A 22476-nucleotide genomic window follows, 5' to 3' on the forward strand; every position below is an offset into this window, starting at 1 on the left:
TTTTCTGCATCTATTGAGATGATCCTATAATTTTTGTTCTTAACTTTATTTATATGATGAATAAAATTTATTTATTTGCGTATGGTAGATTATATTTGGATCCTGATATGAAACCAACTTGATTTTGTTGTACAATCTTCTTAATAACATTTTTAACACAAATTGCTAATTTTTAAAAATATTTATTTTTTAGTTGTACGCAATACCTTTATTTTGTTTATTTATTTTTATATGTTGCTGAGGATTGAACCCAGGGCCTTGCAAGTGCTAGGCACATGCTCTACCACTGAGCCACAACCCCAGCCCCACAAATTGCTAATATTTTATTAAAAATTTTTTCATCTGTGTTCATAAAGGTTATTGGTTTGTAGTTTTCTTTGGTGTGTTTGTATCAGGGTTGTACTGGTTTCATGGAATGAGTTTTCGAGGGTTCCATCCTTATTTCTAAGTAATTTGAGAATAATTGGTGTTATTTCTTCTTTAAAGGTCTGGTAGAACTCAGTTGAGAATGCATCTGCTCCTGGGCTTTTCTTTTTGGGGGAAGAAACCTAAGTTTCTTAGTTAAATTACTTAAATCTCATTGCTTGATGTTGGTCTATTTAGGTTTTCCATATCTTCCTGTTCAATTTGGGTAGGTTATATGTGTCTATAAATTTGTCAGTAACTTCTAGATTTTCCAATTTATTGGGATATAAGTGTTCAAAATAGTTCCTAATGATCCTCTGGATTTCAGCAATGCCTGTGATGATATCTTCTTTTTTACCTCTAATTTTATTGATTTATGTTTTCTATCTCTTTCTTTTGGTTAATTTGATAAAATATTCATCAGTCTCCTGTCTCAAAAAAAAAAAAAACCCAACTCTTTGTTGCATTGATCCTCTGTATTGTTTTAAGTAGACTTTTCTTGACCAATCATATTATTTTTTCCTTCCTTCCTTCCCTCCCACTTTTCTTTCTTTCTTTCTTTCTTTCTTTCTTTCTTTCTTTCTTTCTTTCTTTCTTTCTTTCTTTCTTTCTTTCTTTTTTTTTTTTTACTAGGGATTGAACCAAGGGGCACTTTATTGCTGAACTACATCCCCAGTCCCTTTTTCTTTCTTTTTTTAAAATTTAAAACAGGGTCTCATTAAGTTGATGCAACTAGCCTCAAACTTGGAATTCTCCTGCCTTGTTTTCCCAAGTTACTGGGATTACAGTTGGGTGCCACCATGCCCAGCTGATAAATTACTTTCTTACAAATCTTTTTGTTTATCTTCATTCCTTCCCAGCTTTTCTTTCTAATCCCTTACTTGAAATCCTCTCCAGGTGTTATTCATTTGCTCAAAATCGTGCACTGTGGGCTGTGAAATACAGAATTAAATTATAGTCAGTTCTTGGTGAATTATTACTCTGCAAGACACTTCATTGTTAATTCTTTTTTTTTTTTAAATGACCTAGGGGAACTCTCAAGCCTTTCCCCATCCTGACAAATGAGTAATGCATAGTCGTCTTGACTATAAGTATTGAAATATGGCCCTAGCCCCACTGTTCGCTCACTTGGACACACATTCCAAGTAACACTGGTATAGTCAGGGTGAGGAGGGGTATATGCTGGGTCAGTTTGGGTTAGCTGGGAACTGGAAGTTGGCTGTTTATTTGGGCACATACCCCCATACTACCAGATGTGACATGTCATTGTTATATTGTAATATCAATATAAAACTAGTGGAGTTAAGCTATCTTAGGTCTCAGACCAGGAGTAATTAATCCTTGACATATTGTAACACACTGTGATGTCTTGTTGCAGTTGTTTATTTTACCACAAAAGCTTTGTAAAAGCTTTTTCCATAGCAGTAGGCTGAGACCTACACACATTTTTCATGCCTTTTGCTTCACCTGTTCGTGCATCATCCAGTGGAGTAAGTTCAAACAGACCTTCCATGGGTCCCTGGAGAGCAAGGTGGTACTGTATTAACAGATCTCCTTGGGGTGTTGATCCAGAAGGACCCTCCCTTTCTTTTACCAGAGAGGAAACTGACATTATAAAGAGCTAAAGGAGTGTAGCCAGAGAGTGATAGCCATTAGATTAACAAGGGAAGTGGTAACTGTCTCTGTGTCTGATGTTTCTTACCCTTCTTTTGCGTACTGTGTTCCCAATGCTTGGTGAAGTTGAACTCTATGCTGGGACTTGAGAAATTTAGCCGCCGTAGTCCCAGCCCTGGCCATACTTTCCGTGAGGCTTGCACAGGCCAAGGAATGAGAAAATCTCAGCCAAGGCATCTCAGCTAGAACTCCTGAGTCACTGTGGCTCAGTTCAAGGTTTTGCATAGGTAAGACAGGCTGAAGGACAGTGTGCTTCCTCCACTTCAGTCCTCACACTACTTACTTCCCTCCTCCCAACCTTCCTCTCTGCCTTCTGCATTCCCACCCGCTACAGGAAATCTCCCAGGTCATACTCCCAGCCAAGTGGTTTTCAGACCCATTATGGAACACTGCAAGTGATAGGCAGCTCACTGTCAACTTTTGCTGTGATTATTAGGGAACACTGGCTTTTTTATGTGGAATCTAAAGACTTCCTCTTTAGAACACCTAAAGGCCAGTCTTGTTTTCTGTCCTCTAGAGCAAAATTGAATAAACCTATTCTTCCTTCCACTTCCAGTCTTTACATATTTGTAGAGAGGTTTCATGTCCCTCCAAAGTCTTCTGAAATCCAAATAAAATAGTCTTCATTTCTCAGCCATGAGGAATAAATCATTTAATGAACACAAATGATTTCAGAGTGCTCTTCCTCCAATATACTCTCAGGGCAAAATTTTCTTGGGCAATGTCCCACACAAAATGTTGCTCTCAAGTGTGAAAACACAGCACTCCAATGCCATCTGGCTGTGCAAGCACAACAGTTCCTTGTTTCTTTGATCTGGACATTGAACACTTACCAATGCAGCTAGGAAGAAGGTTAAATGAATTATTTATGGAGCTATTAAAATCATGTTTTCAAAGGGTATGTAATGACACAATGTAAAAAATGGAAAAATCAGGCTCAAAATTGTATATACAGTATCATCTCAATTATGTGTAAAAATATAAATATGCAAAGGAAAAATCCTCAGAGGAAATACATCAAAATGTTACTGATTATTTCTGGAAAGTATAATCATGGGTGATTATGATTTTCAACTTTTTCACCTTCTTATAGTTTCCATATGAACATGTTTTATTTTTACAATCAGGGGAAAAGATTTCTAACCCCCCCCCCCAAAGATTCAAACCCTTTTGAGAACTCCTTGCATCCTTAACATTTTCTCCCAATTTTTCTTATCTGGATACTTTCAGATTGCTTTGTCGAATTTTCATTTTAGATCTTTCATCTCTCGAGGCATTTTGAAACTCTGATATATATAATAGCCATATGATATGCTAATAATCTGTTAAGTGCTTCTCCTTTACATTGCAGTTCTCTAAGTGGGTGTCTTATACTTTATTTATTTTTAAAATTTTATTGCCTACATTTTGCTCCAATGGGTTGAAGTAAAAAAAAAGTGCACTATTTTTTTCCTCACCATTTATCCCACTATTCCTACAACGTAAAAAAATGCTCAGATAATTTGGTGCAGCAATCCTGAACTGAGCCACAGTGACTCAGGTCTTCTAGAAGTTATCTACCTGTTAGCCTAGTAATTATCTATTATTAACCATGGACCTGAGGCAAGTCACTATTCCTTTTTGCCTGTTCCAGGGATGTTGGCACATGCCCGCCTACTCTACTCGGCAGTCTTAGGTTTCAAATGGAGCATCATCTAGTAATCCTGTGTACTGTTTCAATTCAGTTTTAGCATATCTCCTCTCATAATCTGGGTTCTTGGCTTCTCAGTCTTCCCTATTTTTAATCCCACAGATCATGTTGTCCTGAGAGTCATCCCCTCTTTGTCATCTACCAGGTATTCCCTATGGATGAGATTAAATACAGTCGTAGCTCACTCAGCATACACCAGCTGCCAAGCAGTGTGCCTTGCTTTTCTGGTCTACTTTCCTCTCCTTTTAAATTATATCAGCTCTGATTCTCCCAGCAACCCTTCATGGTTGTGTTGGCTTCTCCATTTTATTGATGAGGATACTAGGACTTTAAGAGGTCCAGTAGTCTGTTCATGGTAACAGGTCCTCACTGATTCTAGGTAGCCTGACTCTAGACGGTCAGTGACTGTCCTAGGTGAGTCAGGCCATGTGCTCCTGAAATTATGGAAAAGAGAGGCCTCCCCTCCCCTCAGTGCTTATCCTTATGTTTCCATTCATCATTCTTTTTTTAGCTTTGGAACTGACATTTATTTTAAGAAACCACTACAGAGAAATGTCACCTCAAGCCTGTCTTTCTCCGTTTCACAACATAAATTTTTATCTACACAATAAAATATTTTATTCCCCTTATGCATTTTAGCCCCTGCCATCAACTGTAAAAAAAAGGGGGGGGGGTTGACATCTATCCTGTATAGGTGGAAATATTTTTCCCTTACATTGGTAGAGAATTTTTGGTTCTGAGGTGCTTTTGAAATAGTATCTGTAGTAAAAATACCAGGAGAATACAAGGCCCCCTGGGATGACACTTTAGGACTGGTTTTGGGTCTCCTGTCCAAGGTAGGAAGAGCCACATGTAAGGGCGACAGACTTGCTGTACAGTTTTGCTCTGTTGAGCAACCATGTGACCCTGGGAAAGAGATTTAATTCCAATTTCCTTATCAGTCAAAGTGAGATTAATACATAACTATTACTAATACACTAGTATATTAGTATAAGTACCAATATTATATATAAATGGTAGACTTATTGTTGGGATTTTTAAAATAGAATGTATAAGTAGTGGTACCCAGTATATTATGAATATGCAGGTATTATTTGTGGCTCTGGAAGTGGTGATTATTTGTGGTGGCCACCAGTAATTTTTGGCTAAAGTGTTCTTTTTTCCTCCCCAAAGTTTTAATAATAGCATTATTAATAAAAGAAAATAATTATTTGAAACAAAGGAAAAACAATATGTACATCCAAGGGGTTTCATTTAATCAGAAAAAAAGTAATATAAATTTAATCTAATTAATATCTTAACAACACAGAAGCTAGCAACATTATTGGATTCTTTTTTTAATTAAATTATTTATTCTAATTAGGTATATATGACAGCAGAATGCACTTTGATTCATTGTACACAAATGGAGCACAACTTTTTCAGTTCTCTGCTTGTACATGATGTAGTGTTGCACCATATATGCAATCATATATGTACCTAGGGTAATGATGTCCATCTCATTCCACCATCTTTCCTGCCCCCATGCCCCCTTCCCCCCTCCTTTGCCCAATCAAAGTTCTTCCGTTTTTCCCATGCCTACCCCCAGCTCCCCCCCATTATGGATCAGCATTCACTTACCAGAGAGAATATTCGGCCTTTGGTTTTTTGGGATTGGCTTACTTCTCATAGCATGATATTCTCCAATGGCCAGAGGGTTCTTTAAGGATGAGATTTCCAATAACACTTTTCAACTCTATATCTTCTCCACCTTTCTAAATGGGAGAGGTTAGTAAAGGGGGAATCTAAGAAGAAGTATCAGACAACTCTAAACATGTAAATTCTTAATAGCTAGAATTAGTTAGTTCATATATCTGGCACTTGGAGAATTTCCTACTGGGGTCTCAGCCCTGGGATTATTGGTAGGATCATTCTAGAACACTCTTGAGAGGCTGACGAAGGGATCAGGGCTAATTTCTATCCTTTTTTTTAGCATCAGCATCATTAGTGGGGTAACCTGGTCAACTATGAGAACCAAATCAAGGTGATGAAGCCAGAACCTCAGGCAGCAATTCCCCACAGTGCTGTGGGGACTGATAACTGGTTTCACCTGTGACATCTGCCTTTAAGGTGTCCATAATTACTCTCACCACAACTTTTCCTGAATAGGGAGGGTGGGTTTATATGGAATGTCAGACATAAAGAATTTTGGTAAATCATGAGAAGAATGTTCTTAATACAGTTGATGTCATCAAAGGGTGAGTTGTGGACACTGGGAGTTCCAGCTTCCCTGTCTATTACCTGTAACCACACACAGCACCTTGTTTGTATTGCAGATACTCATGTGTATATCTGAGTCCCAGCTGGATCTGAATCCTTTAGGAGAGAAAGAACTCTGAAAGAGCTGGGTGTCTGTGCTTTCCCATTGCTGAGTTCAGTGCCAAGCCCAGAGAACACATTTGCTTTTTGCCAGAGGAGGGAGGAGGTCTTTTCCCCAGCAGGTCATTCAGTTCCCTTCACATACTTCAGTTCTAAAAATCCAGAAAATGTCTTGCCAGCACTTCAGAGTGGCTGCCCTTCAGCCCACACACACCCTGATGTTTGTCCCACGCCTTTTCCCCCACAAAGGCCCCAGACCCTTTGTAGATTGGTACCCCAGTGTACTCCTGTTTTTACTTTTTGGCTTCCTTCCCTTCTGCTGCCTCACTTCAAAGCAATCAGAAAGTAATTCCCAGAAGAAACTGCCTAATTTTGTACTTTTTATGCCTTTTAAGGCTTTTATATGCCAGAATCTCTCCTATTTCTAATATTGTAAAGATTGTACTTTTTAAAATAAATACATCTTCTGAGACTTAATGCTGTAATAATTTTCAGAGTAATAAAATGGCCTCCATCTCTCTGGGTCCTTTGTATCCATTCCTGGTTTCTGACTGAAGGTAGAGTATGCTTCAGCCAACCAATTGACCTTCAGGAATTTACCAAATAAGTGTTAGTACTGTTCTCTTTGAGAAGTGTTAGTACTGTTCCCTTTAGGAAATGAATATGATCACATATTGGAGAATTGGCTGGTGGTAAATAATTTGGCTGCTTAAGGGAACAAGGAGGGTGTCACTTTAACTGAACACCCAAACAGTGTCTTAGGATACTTTTTCTCTTTAAAAAAAAAAAAAAAAAAAAAAAGGAAAACTGTACATCAGACTTAGTGTTTTCCCAGAATGACTTGAATTTGTTAACCCTAAGCCTGAAGCATATGTAGATACAGATAATTCTGGATCAGAGAATTCCAGATTTTCTTTTAAGCATGTTAGAAGGCTTTCATGGTAAAGAAGATACAGTCAGAGGAAAGAGAATAAAACTGATCCTTTTTAAGTACATGAAACGTATAGTCTATGCTGTGAAATAATGTGCACTCTGGAATAACCTCCAAGAACAGTGATTCTTAGCCTAACTGAGCCTCAGGTTGCCTGGGAGGGCATTCAGCTTGGAACCACCTCAGACTAATCAAATGAGGAGTTTCTGGTTAAGATTAGATTTATTGCACTAGAGAAATGAGTCTGATGTTGAATTTTTCAAAGAAGACGAAATTAGCTTTATAAATAGTTTATGTGCCTTTTTACCAAGTAATTTCTATTACAAGAGTCTATTTTCTAAGAATGTAGTTAGTAATTTTGACAAAAAATTTATGGAAAAAAATACACAATAGCATTATACTTGATAGGACAAAATTGTCATGATCTAAATATCTAACATTAAAAGAGTGGCTAAATTAATTGTGGTATATCCATAATGTTGCATATATTCAGACAGTAGAATGGAGTTTTAAAAGGATAATAACTAATAAAGGCTCATGATGCAGTCATAGATGACAATAGCAAGGTACAAAATTGTAAGTGTACATAAGGGAAAAATTATATGATTCCACTTACTTGAAATTCTTTTTTCCCCATTTTTTAATTATTATTTTTTAAATAAATGACAACGGAATGCATTACAATTCATATTACACATATGGAGCACAATTTTTCATACTTCTGGTTGTATATAAAGTATATTCACACCCAATTTATATCTTCATACATGTACTTTGGATAATGAAGTCCATCACATTCCACCATCATTGCTAACACCCTGCCCTCTCCCTTCTCCTTCCACCCCTCTCCCCTATCTAGAGCTCGTCTATTACTCCCATGCTCACCCTCCCTAGCTCACTATGAGTCAATCACCTTATATCAGAGAAAACATTCAGCATTTTTTTGGGGGGGGATTGGCTAACTTCACATTGTATTATCTTCTCTAATACCACCCATTTACCTGCAAATGCCATGATTTCATTCTCTTTTATTGCTGAGTAATATTCCTTTATGTATATATGCGACATTTTTTTAATCCATTCATCTCCTAAAGGGCATCTAGGTTGGCTCCACAGTTTAGGTATTATGAATTGTGCTACTATAAACATTGATGTGGCTGTGTCCCTGTAGTATGCTGTTTTTAAGTCCTTTGGGTATAGACCGAAGAGAGGGATAGCTGGATCAAATGGTGGTTCCATTCCCAGTTTTCCAAGGAATCTCCATTCTGCTTTCCATATTGACTGCACCAATTTGGAATCCCACCAGCAATGTATGAGTGTATCTTTTTCCCCACATCCTTGCCAACACTTACTGTTGTCTTTGTAATAGCTGCCATTCTGACAGGAATGAGATGAAATCTTAGAGTAGTTTTGATTTGCATTTCTCTAATTGCTAGAGATGATAAACATTTTAATTATCTTATATTAGATAAAGGTGCCCGAAACATACATTGGAGAAAAGATAGCCTTCTCAACAAATGGTGCTGGAAACCCATATGCAACAAAATGAAATTAAACCCTATCTCTTACCATGCATAAAACTCAACTCAAAGTGGGTCAAGGACCTAGGAATTAAACCAGAGACTCTGTGTCTAATAGAAGAAAAAGTAGGCCCTAATCTTCATCATGTGGGATAGGGTCCCAGCTTCTTTAATAAGACTCCTATAGCGCAAGAATTGAAAACAATAAATGGAATAGATTCAAACTAAAAAGTTTCTTCTCAGCAAAACAATCTGTGAGGTGAATAGAGAATCTACATCTTGGGAGCACATCTTTACCCCTCACACATCAGATAAAGCACTAATCTCTAGGATATATAAAGAACTCAAAAAGCTTAACACACACACACACACACACACACACCAAAAAAACCCAACAAATAACCCAATCAATAAATGGGCTAAGGACCTGAACAGACACTTCTCAGAAGATGATAGTCAATCAACAAATATATGTAAAATGAAATTCTTAAAATAATCAAGTTCCTAGAGACAGAAAGTGAATGGAGGCTACCAGGGACTGGAGGGAGGGGGAATGGAGAGTTGTTTAATGGCTACAGAGTTTCAATTTAGGAAGATGTAAAAGTTCTCCAGGTGGAGGATGGTGATGGTTTCAGTACATTATGAAGGTACTTAGGACCCTTGGAGTGTACAATTAAATTTGGTTAAAATGATAAATTTTATGTTATATGTATTTTACCTCAATAAAAAAAGACCCTCATGCCCAAATGCTGTTGAATAAATGAAGGAACATATATGAACTGCAATCCTGAGCACTTGACAAAAGGCAACAACCTGTCTGCTCTCTTGAAAACTAGTTCAGCTTTTATGTGAAAGCTTATTGGAAAAATAAAGGTCCAATCTATGTGGGGGGGTGGTGGGGATAAACCATGTGTTAAGTGTACATATGTATAGGATGTCCTAGCTCTTAAAAAAATGTATACAAGCATAGAGGAAAAAAATCCAAATGATGACAGTGATCACTTCTAGGTGATAAAGATATGAGTCATTTTTGAAAAATTCTACAAGCTTCCTTAATGAATATAGAAAAGTGGAAAACACTTTTTTTCATACTAAGCTCTCTATGAAGACTTCTTATGACTTATATTTAACAAACAGTCCAAAGTGGTATAGCTCCTTTTCCATTCCTAAGAACCTTCCATTGTTCAAAAAGCTTCTGACTTTATGTTTATGGTCTGGGATACATTCTGTGGGATCCTCAAAATTGGTGCATCTTCACACTATGGTGCATGTTGAAAACTTGGAGATGATCTAGGCCAAGCCTTGTGAACAGGTTGGCAAACCTATTGAAACCTTGTGAACTATTGGCAAACAACTGAAACTACCTCTGATTTAGGCTCTACAGGAATTTAATGGAAGTATTTCTTTCAGTATGTTCACTTCCTTTACAGGGGATCATTCTACTCCTGGGCTTTTTGAATTAGGATTGGGTGGTGTGGAGGCCTCCAGTTTTGTATTCCACCATTAAGTAAAAGGTTTCTTTTTCTCTTTGTGAGAGAAGAGGCCTGCTGTCACCCAAACAGCAGTTATTTGCCTGTCAGGACTATTGACAAACAACTGAAACTGCTTCTGATTTAGGCTCTACAGGAATTTAGTGAAAGGTTAGTGGGGAGTTTCAGGCTCTTCAAGAATGTAGAACAAGGATGAGGAAACATAAAACCAAGGAAGGCCACTCAGCCAAGACTGTGGGCAGATCAGTAAGGATGGTGTCATCAAACTGGCCCTGAACTCTGCCTCGAGCATCCCAGTGCTTCTGCTACTGCTGCCTTCTGAGAGCCTTCTGCCCTCTACTTGTTTTTCTGTGTCTCTGATCACAGGTTCTAAATCCTAGGCTGGGCCTCTGTTGATATCTTTGCTGCCAGAGAAGCTAGGGAAGAGTATCTGGCATTGCTCAGCATCTGTCATAGCAGACCAGCTCTGCCTCCCTCTGAAAGAAACTCTAAGGGGAGAAGGGGCTTCAGATGCTAGGCAGCCAAACACATGACATATAGCCACAACAATTATCACATGGCTGTTAGTCAGTCTTGTTAATCCCTGCCAGAGTCCAGTAATGAGCTGTGATTATTTTTCAGTGTGCTAGCAGCTGCTGGCATCAGTTTGATCCAAGTCACTTAAGCATTTTCCCCAAGGGGGCCTGTCAGAGGTTCCATATTATATATGCCCATTAACTACCAGAGATTCATGTGCCATGTCTTCATCTGGTGCAACTGGGCTAATAGGTGGGACTGCCTGCCCTCTGGTTGATTTGTGTTAGAAACAGTGGTGGAGATGGGAGTTGGACAGGGTTAAGATAGGCAATAATCAAGGACAGCAGCTTCTGGGGTCCCTTTCAAAGGGCCCAGGAAGAGTTCCAAGAACATGGTGACTTCAGAATTCAAATGATCAAAACTGCCTTGGGCTCTTCTCTTGTAGTTAGTAGAATCCCATTCTTTAACTTTGGTGAGAATGTGACATGACAAGAGAGTGCTCTCTTGCCTGGATTGATAGATCAGTTCTTTAAGTAATTGACCATAACCAAGAGTCCACTCATGACTAGGATTATTATTTCTGTCTTTAATTTTCACATCCATTTAGTACTGTAGCTACAGGCTTACTGGCAGTTCCAGATACTAATGTCCCTGTGAACAAGGCTCTGGTAGATTCTAGGTGAGTTCACACATCCCTGGAGGCAGCACAGCAAGTGGTAAACAGCTGTTCATGTCAGGTGAGGGCAACTGCTTCAGCAGTTTGGACAGCAGCTGAGAAGGTATATCATTGTCAAGATTTTAATGCATATAATTTTCCAGCAAAGGTGTTTACTTGCTCTAATAACACACCAAGAATTGTATTAGGAAAGATCTCTTTAACATTCTATATTCTTTGTATAACTGCTCCTAAATTCTAGAATACTTTAAAAAGAATCACTTGACTCACAGAGAGCTTTGGGGGACACTGGAATCTTTACTCTTTAATGTGTGTCCTCATTGCAGGATCACACTTGAAGCTGCACCCTAGTGCTTGGTTCCCAGTGCATAGCCAGGGAGGTGTGAGCCAGCTCTTTGAGAAGGCAGTTCCTTCAAGCTATTACTGTGAAGGGATTTATTTCACTTTTGGACCTTTCTAATTTTTTGAGATCTTCTACTTTTAAAAGAAACCTCTCCTTCTCCCCCACCCCCCAATGAAATCTTACCCAGAAACCCAGTTTCTAAATCAAATAAAGTTCTGCTTTGTGATCATGGGCTACAAAGCTATGGGCTCAGTGTGACAGGCCACCAAGAGGGAGCAACATGCCCTCTGTCTGTCTCTAGAGTGGGCAGATGGGGATTATGGCCTCCTAGTATTGCACACATAGTAGGTGGTCAGAAAGTTGGTATTTATTTAGTGATAGTGACAATTTGGGGGACACCCAGCAGCTTCTGCTTGTGAGGAATCAGGGAAACCTTAATATCAAAGCCTTTCAACTTCTTTTCATCATCCTACTTATTCCTAGTTTGATTCCTGTTTAAATGCTTTATATCCTACGCAGAAATAGAGTGTTTCTGTCAAACTCAAAATGGGAGACAGCTGATGAACTGGTACTATTTTTTTCCAGTGGAAGCTGGATATTACAGAAATAGGTTCTTTTGTGTCTTGCTATGAACTGCCTTACATCTTTTGGAAAGTAGATTTGGGAGCATATAATGAATTATACATACTAACTTTGTATATGTCCACTTCCAGCTAAATAACCTGGCAAAGTGTGAGAAGTAGCCATCATGGCTAAGAGCAATGCCTTCTGGTTGGGGGCGGTGAGTTGCAGAACAATTGATCTTGTTAGAGATGGTTAATTATTTTTTACTTATTATGAATATAGAAAAAGAATTCTGAAAGCAAGGAAATGGAGAAAGCAAACTGAAATTCTCCCCTAGAGTTTGACATGAAGGTTTATGAATTTGATCTTTGTGGCTTATCGAGAGCAACGACAGATGGAAGCTGTGCTATACAGAGTTATTTGGGGTCAGGCACTTTCAGTGTCAAGTTAAGATTTGTTAGGAGTTAAAGGATTGACAATTAGTAAATAAGATATCAGATTGTATATATACTGTATTTAGTATTTGAAAACCCCTTTTAAAAATGAATTTCTTGTCATTAGTAAAGTTACATACATTTTTAATAAAGTTATATTTTTATAATTAGTTTCTCAAATATACTTTATACTTGTCTATCTAGTTCACATTTCTATTGCTTTACCTTAGTGACATGATACCTAAATTATGAGACTGGATTTATTTGACATTATATTTTAAAGTTCAGTAAACTTTCTGTTGAAGGTCACATGGATAAAATTAAAGATTTAAGTTTTAAAGAAACGTCCTAACTCTCACTTTGGAGATTCTTTGTTTTAAGTAAATACATGGGGAGTATAGGCCCCTGTATTTCCTGAGGCCTTGACATCCTTCTTTTGGGATTCAAAAATAAATAACACTTCTCATCCTGTTTGAGGAAGTTTCACAAAAAGACGAAGGAGCCAAGATATGGGGATTAAAACTATCACCTTCATTATTAATAAAACAAAATACTGGGGGGTATGTCTCATGTTGTGGGCAAATAGGTTTCTTAATCCTGGGCCTTGGAATTAGACTTACCTCATGACAGGTAGTACAGGAAACCACAGGCTTTTCTGTTTTGAAGGAACAGAGCAGAGTACATGTTCCCTGACTGCAGAGTAGCTCCAAAAGGAGCAGGGGATAAACCAGAGATCACCAAACTGTCTTGGCTTTACAACATCCTTAATATCTCAAGAATATTTTTTACAATGTCTTTAGGTCAAAAGAAATACCAGACAGTTTTGTTAAGTCTGGTCCAACCAATTTAATAGTACTAGTAAGCTGGGAATCTCACAAGTGTCACTGTGTTTCCCCTCTATTCCACAAGGATAGTGTGAGTTGCTATGGTGCCCCCAGGATACCATGACACCTAGTTTGAGAAATACAGTCAACAATAAAAGTAAGTCACTTCTCATCCTCTTAATAGCAGTTCTGAGGAGCAAAGAAGAGCCTCCTGGAGCATTACCCTAGTGGAGTTCCTTCCATGTACAAGAAAATTTCAGCAGAGGGAAGATGTGCACTCAGCCTACCCACCCCACATAATTACCAAAGCATCTGGGTTTCATTGCAGAGTAATTCCAGAGCTGATGTGACCGCCTGTCCTAGGAGATTGGACACATGCATTCTTTATGTATTTAGAAGCTGTGCCTCCATTGTTCTTAGTACCACATAACTCTTTCAAAAGGAAGTGTGAGATGAGGTGATAAACCCATGTGGGTTTCTACAGTCTATTCTTTCAATTCTGCACACCCTGAGGTCAAATATTATGAAGGCCGGGAATAGACTTATTTTCATTTTACTAAGTTAAATGCAAACTATCAGTTCTGTAGAGCCTCTGAGCACACCAGTTTGGTTGGTTGGTTTTGCCTGTAGCTCTCAAGGAAAGCATGGTCTGCAGTTAGGAAAATGAATAGCTGGGTCTTTTGTATATAGTCCTGATCCAACAATGAAATGGCCACTCCTTCGTAAGGCAGAATTTCTATTAATAATAAAATGAAACACATGGTGGGTTTCTAGTCATAAACAACCAAATATTTCCTCTGTGTGCCTCTCATTTAAACCTCAGATCATGCCTAGGCTGCATTTATAGCTTGATTGGTCAAGTGTATATTTCAATCAGTCAGATTGGTCTCATCAGTAAAATGCCAGTATTTGCAAATCATGAATAGCTAAGTATGCAAAAAATTACAAAGTATTTAATTCCTTTGTGTTAAAAGTTTATTATGTCTTATTCAATACATACAATTTTGGAGGGTGGTGCTGGGGATCAAACCCAGGGTTTCACACATGCTAGTTAAGCACTCTGCCATTGAACTATATCCCCAGTCCTTATACATGCAAATTTGAGAGTTTATAAACTGTGAAAATATTTTACCTCTATCCCCTCCCCTTAAAAAAGCACTCATCTGGGGAATTTTCTCTGAATTGCCTTAGGAAGTAGCACCATAAACCTAAAGAACTGAAATGAGATTTTTGGACTCTTGATTACAGTGCCACTATGATTTCCTGTGGGAAGGAGTGGATTGGTTACTTAATGGGAGAAGCCAAAGCTGGCAGAAGCATTCCTTTTTGGAAAGGAGCAGGGTTCTTAAGAGGCATTCTAGGCAGGACTTGACCTTCCTACTTCTGCAGCTGTGCTACAGGTACCCCTCTCACCTTTCCCCTTCCACCTTGGCAAGTCAAACAGCTCTTACCTCACCTGGGTGTCTTCAGCTCCTACTCTCACATGCAATTTCACTTCTCAAAAGATCCTGAAACCTCAAGGGAACATCCGTGGAGGCTTAGCTTCGTTGTCAGGAAAATGGGGATAATTAATAATCTGTCTACTTCGGAGAGTGATTATAATGATCAAATGAGATGTGTGCTAAAGCATTTTGTTAACTACAAAGTGCTGTATATATGTCAGGTGTTTAAATCATTACTAGTCTATTTCTCAGCTAAAGCAGTTTCTATGCATACTTTAGTTACCCCCTGAACAATTCTTTGTCAAATAGCAAATATAAATGCTGCTGTTTTTTTCCTGCTTGGATTATGGTGGTTCCTTTGCAACTTTATGATGTAGGCTGAATCTTTAAGTACTCCTTTGGCTCATCTTTCTTCCTCTGAACACCCATGCAAGATCATAATCCATAAAACACAGAGGCAGTAACTCCTTTTAATTGCTAGGAGTTCATCATTTGCTCAGTTCTAAATGGAGTCACTTAGGCACTCGACTTGAAAAGCCTTGTCTCTGTTTATTCCTCAGAGCCGAGACTGCTTGAAGCTGGGTCCTCCTGCAGAGGGAGAAGTTGTCCAAGTCAAGTGGCCCGATGGCAAACTCTATGGGGCAAAATATCTTGGATCAAATGTTGCCTATATGTACCAGGTGGGTGCTGCCCTATCTGTGACACTGATGGACATGAGGTACCTGAGGGAGAGAGCATTTGGAGTATGCTAAGTCATATGAACTTGGGGTGAACTTGGGGTGCCTCTTTATGAAGGAGACAAAGATTCGATATCTGCTGACCCAGGTTGAAGTTCTGGAGTTTGGTTACAAGGCTGGACACTGGGAAACTCCAACAACATGTGATGAATGGTTTGTTAGGGATTGGTTCAGCCAAAATGATAAACAACTAAACAGGCTGTTTTCCGTGTCCCTATTATATGAGGAGAGCCCAGTTGGCTGGTTCATCTCACCTTGAGCCAGGACATTGTTGGCTGTTCATCAGCTAGCTGCCCCTGAAATGATGACTTTTGCTGGAGACCCATAACCCTGTGAGCATATCACCTACACCTAAACCAGTGGTGTATTGGCTCAGATCGGCCCGTTAATGTCCAAAGGAGCTGATGGTGGTTGTGCACATAAAGGAGTGCGTGTTTAGGGAAAAGGGCACCTATACAGTGGCTCTTCTGTTCTCTATTATAAACTCTGCATAGTATTAAAGAATATGCAGTTAAAAATGAAATTATTTTGTTCCTACCAAAAATAAGGATGAGTTAAGATCAAACAAGATGTGTATTTCTGTTCCTTCAAAAAGGGACACATTTATTAGAACCAACATTTTGGAGTATCTTCAGTAACTCTGTGGCAAAAATCAACATTCCAAGTAAAGTGGTAGAGAGAAAATAGGAAGATTGAAGTAAAAGGAGAAAAAGCAAGAAGGTTCAGGCCTGCTAAGTTGAAAAATAGCTAAGAATGATAAGACTGCTAGTTTCAGAAGAGAAATTGTTCAAAGACTGATAAGGGGCAAGGGCTTAAATGGAAGATTACATTTTAAGACACAACATCAGAAACTGGAGTATAGTATAATTAAAGGTGTTCAAAGGAATTTGAAAAACTTCGGAGAGAATATTTTTCGTGGTCTAGAAAATCCCAAATGGAGTAGTGAGGGTAGGACTTACAACCTGCATCCTGTGTTATGTGTACAGACTGTTTTTCCATTTGTATGTGTAGACCATCTCTCCCTTTGCATGTAGTACCAGTGACAGTGTTAAGTTGCAGATTCAGGTTAAATATGATAAGGTAGGTGCTATAGCTTCTTTGCATCAGTTGTTCAGAATTAAACAAAAACTGTAACAAGGGCTGACAATATTGGAGATTCTTGGGAAAGAAGCGTTACTACATCATTCAAAAGAAAAAGAATTACATTTAATTAAACAATAAGTGCAAAAGTGAAACTTCTTCCATGTAGCAAATTACATGAAAAGTATCACATAATGAGGACATGTTGAAATTCAGGCTAATTAGTAATCAGTGTGTTAACTTCAGTTGAATTTATGATGGCCTGTCAACATAAAACTATGGGTATATTTATAGACTTAATGAAAAAGTTAAGATTAATATTAAAATTGTCTCTCAAGCACAAGTAGTTTAAAATTTCTCATTAAACCAAGTGGCCTTTTGAGATCGTTTTGTGTTCTGTGTCTAATTATTCAACTTCACCATTGAATAAGCGGAGACATTTATAAAAATAGATATAACTCAAACACCTTGTTCACAGTGCTAAGTACCCTAAGTGTGTACATTTTTTACCCTCACAGTAGTTTTGTGAAGTAGATGTTATTGATTATTTTACAAACAAGAGAAAAAAGACTCCATGAACAAATTTTTAAGTTATTTTTAATAAAAAGAATACAATTTTGATAGTATGTTCAAGAGCTGTGTGTAAAGAGAAGGGTCAGAATTTACACTCAGCTTTCTCCTGCTAGAGTAAAAGACCCTCCCTGATTTTAGTACTGCAAGTCCTGCATTGCGAAGCTTTAAAGTCCCAAGCAAACTAAATGGCCAGTCCCCTTAGGTTAGCATTCCATACTCTTTCAGTTTTGTAATTGCCTTTTTTTCTTAGAATTTTCAAATGATCTATAATGAATGAAAGTACACACTGGTTGTTCTAGCTCTGCTATCAAATAGTATAAATGAGACAACACCTTGGCCTAATTAAATATTAAAGAAACCTTTCTGCTAAGACAAATCCAGGAAGAAAACCCTTCCCACCTTTATTCAGGCTTATGGGAAATGACAGCAAGAGTTGTCTTGTGACAGAGACCTAATTCCACCCTATTGTCCAGCTTAGTCAAATGTTAGCAATTTGTAGATAATAAGAATTTTAATTAGAAAAGAGAAAAAAGTTTAAGTAAAGATTATATTTAATTTTCTATTTCATTATAGTTGTTTTTTTTCCCCCAACAGATGTTTTTCTTTATTAATAGCACAGCTGCATTGTTTAACTCAGCATCTGACTATCAGTATCAGCATGTTTTCCTTTCTTTGTTTTGTTTTGTTAGCAGGGATTGAACTCAGGGATGCTTAACCACTGAACCACATCTCCAGTCTTTAATTGTTTTTTTTTTTTTTTTAATTTTGAAACAGGGTCTTGCTAACTTGCTTAGGGCCTCAGTAAGTTGCTGAGGCTGTCTTTGAATTTGTTATCATCCTACCTTAACCTCCTGAGCAATTGGGATTATAGGTATGCACCAGTGCACCCAGCTTCATTTTTTAAAAGTGAAGAATTCATACAAAGAAAGAAGTTAAGGATTTCTGAAATATCCTATGTGGATTAGATTAGAATGTAGCAGATGTTCCTCCCACTTCCATTGGTTTGTTTTCTCCTGATAGAGCTCATGCTGCAGTAAACCTGAGCCCACACCCCAGGTATCTGTTTGGCTAGTGTCATGTACCTTTCTCTGTCAAAATCTTTCAGAGTACTGAAAATTATGAAATTATTTGCTGCTGCTTTGTTAACATGAAACAAATTTTGAACATTTTTCTTTTAGATGATGTATTCTCACACATTGATGAGGTTTGCATGCTGTAAAGTCAGAAACTAGGATTTTTCTGACCCATTTGAGTTTGACAAAAGAGAGTTTTGAAAGTTAAAACTGTATGAGAACTTGAGCAGTTGTTTTATCTGGGAAGATTATGATATGAAAATAAATATGTGATCTTACTTTACAAAGAGGAGCAGTTCTCCCTGTTGTGTTACAGAGTCTCTTAAAGACACATAGCAATAATAGGCCCAGGTAGTCTTAATGCTGATTTTGCCACTGACTCATTTTCTGAGAAATTTAATCAGCCCCTACTTTTCTTTTTTTGCTTTAGGGGATACAATTTTGATAACTCATATTCCATGACACTCGTGTTCAATAATCTTGGTTGTTTTAAAATGATAAGAGAAAGAACTCTTCTTAGTTCCCTAGGTGTTGACTGTTTCCATGTTTGTTCTGCTTGAGTCTTTTTTTCCCTTTTTCACATAGTTAATTACAAATCTTAAAAATGATCAGTGCTTGTCTGAATTTAATATATATCAAAATGTCTTATATTTCATTAGGTTGAGTTTGAAGACGGATCCCAGATAGCAATGAAGAGAGAGGACATCTATACCTTAGATGAAGAATTACCCAAGAGAGTGAAGGCTCGTTATGTAAGTGCTGGCAAATGACACTTGGAGACCCACCAGGGAAGTCCTTATCCCCTCCCTTGCTTCCCAAGCACAGCGGGAAACATTCTTGGGCTTTTGTATTAATTTTGAAGAAAGCCAATGCAACTTTTCCCTTATTAAAACCTACCAAATACAAAGCTTAAATCTGTCCACAAACAGGGAAACTAGTGCACATGGCTTATTTTTCTTTAATGAGGTCAAATGACAGTTCTTCATATTGACATTTACTGATGCACAAAAATAGTCATTGAATAAGTCCTCCATGTGAAATGCCAGGATTGTAGGCATTTGCTATCTTGTTAGCAACAGCAACATTAAAAGGAAGTATTCAGTAGTAGATTAAAGGAGACTCAGCATAAAAATATCTGCTCTCCAGTAGTCTTATCATGCATTGATTAAGTTTTGTATCTGAAGTTCACTTATATTTGTGTTCATTCATAATTAAACAAAGCTCTCACTTTACTAATAGTGGGAATGCTAAAGGAATCTTAAAAAAGAAAATATTAGTTTCAAGCCTACTACAAACCACTAAAAGAAATAAATATGGATAAATCTAAACTGAAATTGTTAAAAAGTATAATTAACCAAAATTTAGGTTTTACATTATTGTGCCATAAAATATTTAATGGACCCTAAAATGAAGTCAAATCCTGCTCATTTAAAATTATATCCATTGCATCTCTGAAGTGATAAATCTTAAACAGGGAAATATAAATGAATGGTATTTTTCCTGACTGAAGTGAAAAGTATTTTCCTGAGTAAATGACAGTCTTACTTTTCAATAATGCTTCTGGAATACTTTTTTTTGCAACAGTAGCGTTATTGTTAGATATTTTGGAAAAACCCAGGGTATTCTTAATATTCACTTGTATATTCAACTCCTTCTTCTGTCATTTGGAATCCTGACCACAGGGTAACTGTACCAGGTGTGAACTGATTTTCCCTCCAAGTTGTATCCCCAGGAGAAAGGTCCTTCAAAGTGAAATAGTCAGGAAAAGAGTGAAAGCCACTGGACTGCTACCCCCATTCCAATGAGAAATGCAGCATGCAGAGGACCTGTGAACAGATTAACCACCAAATTAATAACTGAAGGAGAGAAAAAACTAAGCCTATTGTAAAGACACCAGCTAAATCTTAATGTAGTCCTTAAAAACCTAGATACCTTATCATTGTTCTAAGATCTTGAAATCTCTTACTTCAAAAATGTTAGAGACAGCTGCCTTCACTCTCTTCCTGCCTCCTGTGGGCTGTCCTCTGTCCTCCCTGTCTGTCCTTTCTTTCCTTAGCCCCTAGATATTTAGAGGGTCAGTATTGGAGTAGGTAGCCTTATGGAAGTTCCTAAAGCCTTTGGTTTTCTAATCCATGTCTAAGTACCTTGCCTGCCAACTCTTGTAGATTTCATGTACTATTTCTTAATCACATTAGAAAAAGTTCTTTGCTTTCTACTCTGAGCACAATCTCTTTGTTCCATAGTAGATTTGGCTGTGATACCAGGATGCCTTCTCAGGTGGTTTTATCTGAACACAGATCCTGAATTTTTGAAAGTCCATTTCTCTGAGCAAGCCCAACTTGCTGCTGCTGTTGTTGTTTTTATTTCTCAGATTTTTTTAGTTAAAAAAAATCAATGAAAAATGTATGGATCACATACATACGCCTGGAAAGCAGACTATTATGCCAAAAAGCTGAAACTAGCAGGAAATACCTTTAGGAGAAGGCTCATGGTCACTCCATCCAGCCTTTGTGGTTATTGGATCAAAGACCGATGTGCCTTTCCTTGAGGTGGGTGAATAACTCTCTGACTCTTGGGTTGTTCGCCCATGCTTGCTATTTTTTTTCTAGTTTATAAAACAAGTCTAATTGAAAAATTCATTGATGGAAGATATTTTATGGTTAGAGGAATCTTTTTTGCTTTTTAAGGAGATAGCTTAGCAGTCCTCATTGGGGTCCTTGTGTTTTAATGACTTAGGCTCACTGAGACTCACACTGGCAGGGGGTAAATTTTTCAAAAGAATCAGCAGTCCACCTTGTGATGGTACTGGGTTCTTCTCTACTTACTTCAGAAATGGCCCCATTACCTTTTATTGTCTCGCAGAATAACCATGGCAACGGTGCATAATTAACTAGAGCTCCTGGTAAATTGGCTTTATTATTGTGTTTGAGAGGCTGACTTTTGCTATTTCTGCACAGTGGCAACACTTTCAGAGATATTTTATTTTCTCCTTTGATAACGTTTTAACACTTACAAAAATGAAAAATTACTCAGAGCAAGTACATTGCTAAGAATGAATGAAACAAAATGTTTTCTCCTAATGGCAGAGGGTATCCAACCAACCTAGAGCCATGTGGTTTTCTTCCTGAGTAAAAGTAGGCAGTGTGGAGGAGCCCGTGGAGGTAGCCTGTTGTCCTGGATGAGCAGCTCCATGAACTGGCAGAGAACATGCAAAGCTCAACAGTTGGGACCAATTTTAGTTTTAAGCCTTCTTTGTACTATTCCCTTTGTCTTTCTCTTCCCTATGGACCATATGTTTCAAGTCTGAAAAGCCAGTCTATTTTGTCACCAACCAGGGAAGATGGTCTTAGTGACCTAGTGAGGTGCACCGTGTGTTGTTGTCATCGGAAGTCATCCACCTCACTGAGAATCAGTTGAGAATGTATTTTAGGTGGCAAAATAATAGGGAATTAGGAAACAAAAATAGGGCTTTCCTGTAGACTCTGGACTTTGCCTAAGGGTCATAGAAAAAGCCTGAGCATCTTCCCTCAGCACTTAACAAGTAGTGACTGAGTGCCTGGCACAGTGTTTGGTATTGGGAACATACAAAATTTGGTGCACAGTTCCTAATATACCTCGCCTTCAGCAAACCTTTGATGGGAAGAAGCTTACCTGTCCCTCCACCCTCATTCTCCTGTGTTGACATGTGGAGGTGACAGGAATCTTGAGCTTCTCTGTGGTAGACATGATAGAGCAAAGGGAAACAGTGTGTCCAAGACAGAAACTTGAGGCCCGGAGCCAGTGAAGCAGACCAAGGATGTGATCAGTTCAGTCTACCAGAAAATAGGGTGAGATTTACCAGGTTATATAAGTTCAGCCAACCAAGCGTGCATGTCATCTTGAAGCAGTAGGGCTACTGAAAAATCATAAGTTGTGACGTAAGAGTCATAGCTAGTCATATAATTAGAGAGTATCTAGAGAGCTTCCTTTCAGTCGTTATGTGGGAAATAGATGGGGCTGTGCCATTGGTCAGGGTGGTTGGGAGAGGAAGTGGGAAGGCCTGTGCCTTGGGGTCAGGAGGATTTGGGGGTATAGCGGGAGGGATCCTGTATAGGGTGAAGATAAAAGAATGCCTACAGAGGCATCTAGGTTCCTGACTAGTGTAAC

The 22476-nt window shown here is 38.2% G+C and overlaps 1 protein-coding gene across 1 annotated transcript in view; it reads left to right on the top strand.

Annotated features, from left to right (window-relative positions):
* Kdm4c (lysine demethylase 4C) overlaps positions 1-22476 on the top strand; it is a 399763-nt gene that overhangs the window by 375440 nt on the left and 1847 nt on the right. The window contains exons 20-21 of the mRNA XM_026391491.2: positions 15428-15547; positions 18990-19082. Of these exons, the coding sequence (XP_026247276.2) occupies positions 15428-15547; positions 18990-19082 (213 nt within the window). The remainder of the gene's footprint in view (positions 1-15427; positions 15548-18989; positions 19083-22476) is intronic.

This window comes from Urocitellus parryii, chromosome 4 (genome assembly GCF_045843805.1).
Source record: "Urocitellus parryii isolate mUroPar1 chromosome 4, mUroPar1.hap1, whole genome shotgun sequence".
Classification (NCBI taxonomy): domain Eukaryota; kingdom Metazoa; phylum Chordata; class Mammalia; order Rodentia; family Sciuridae; genus Urocitellus; species Urocitellus parryii.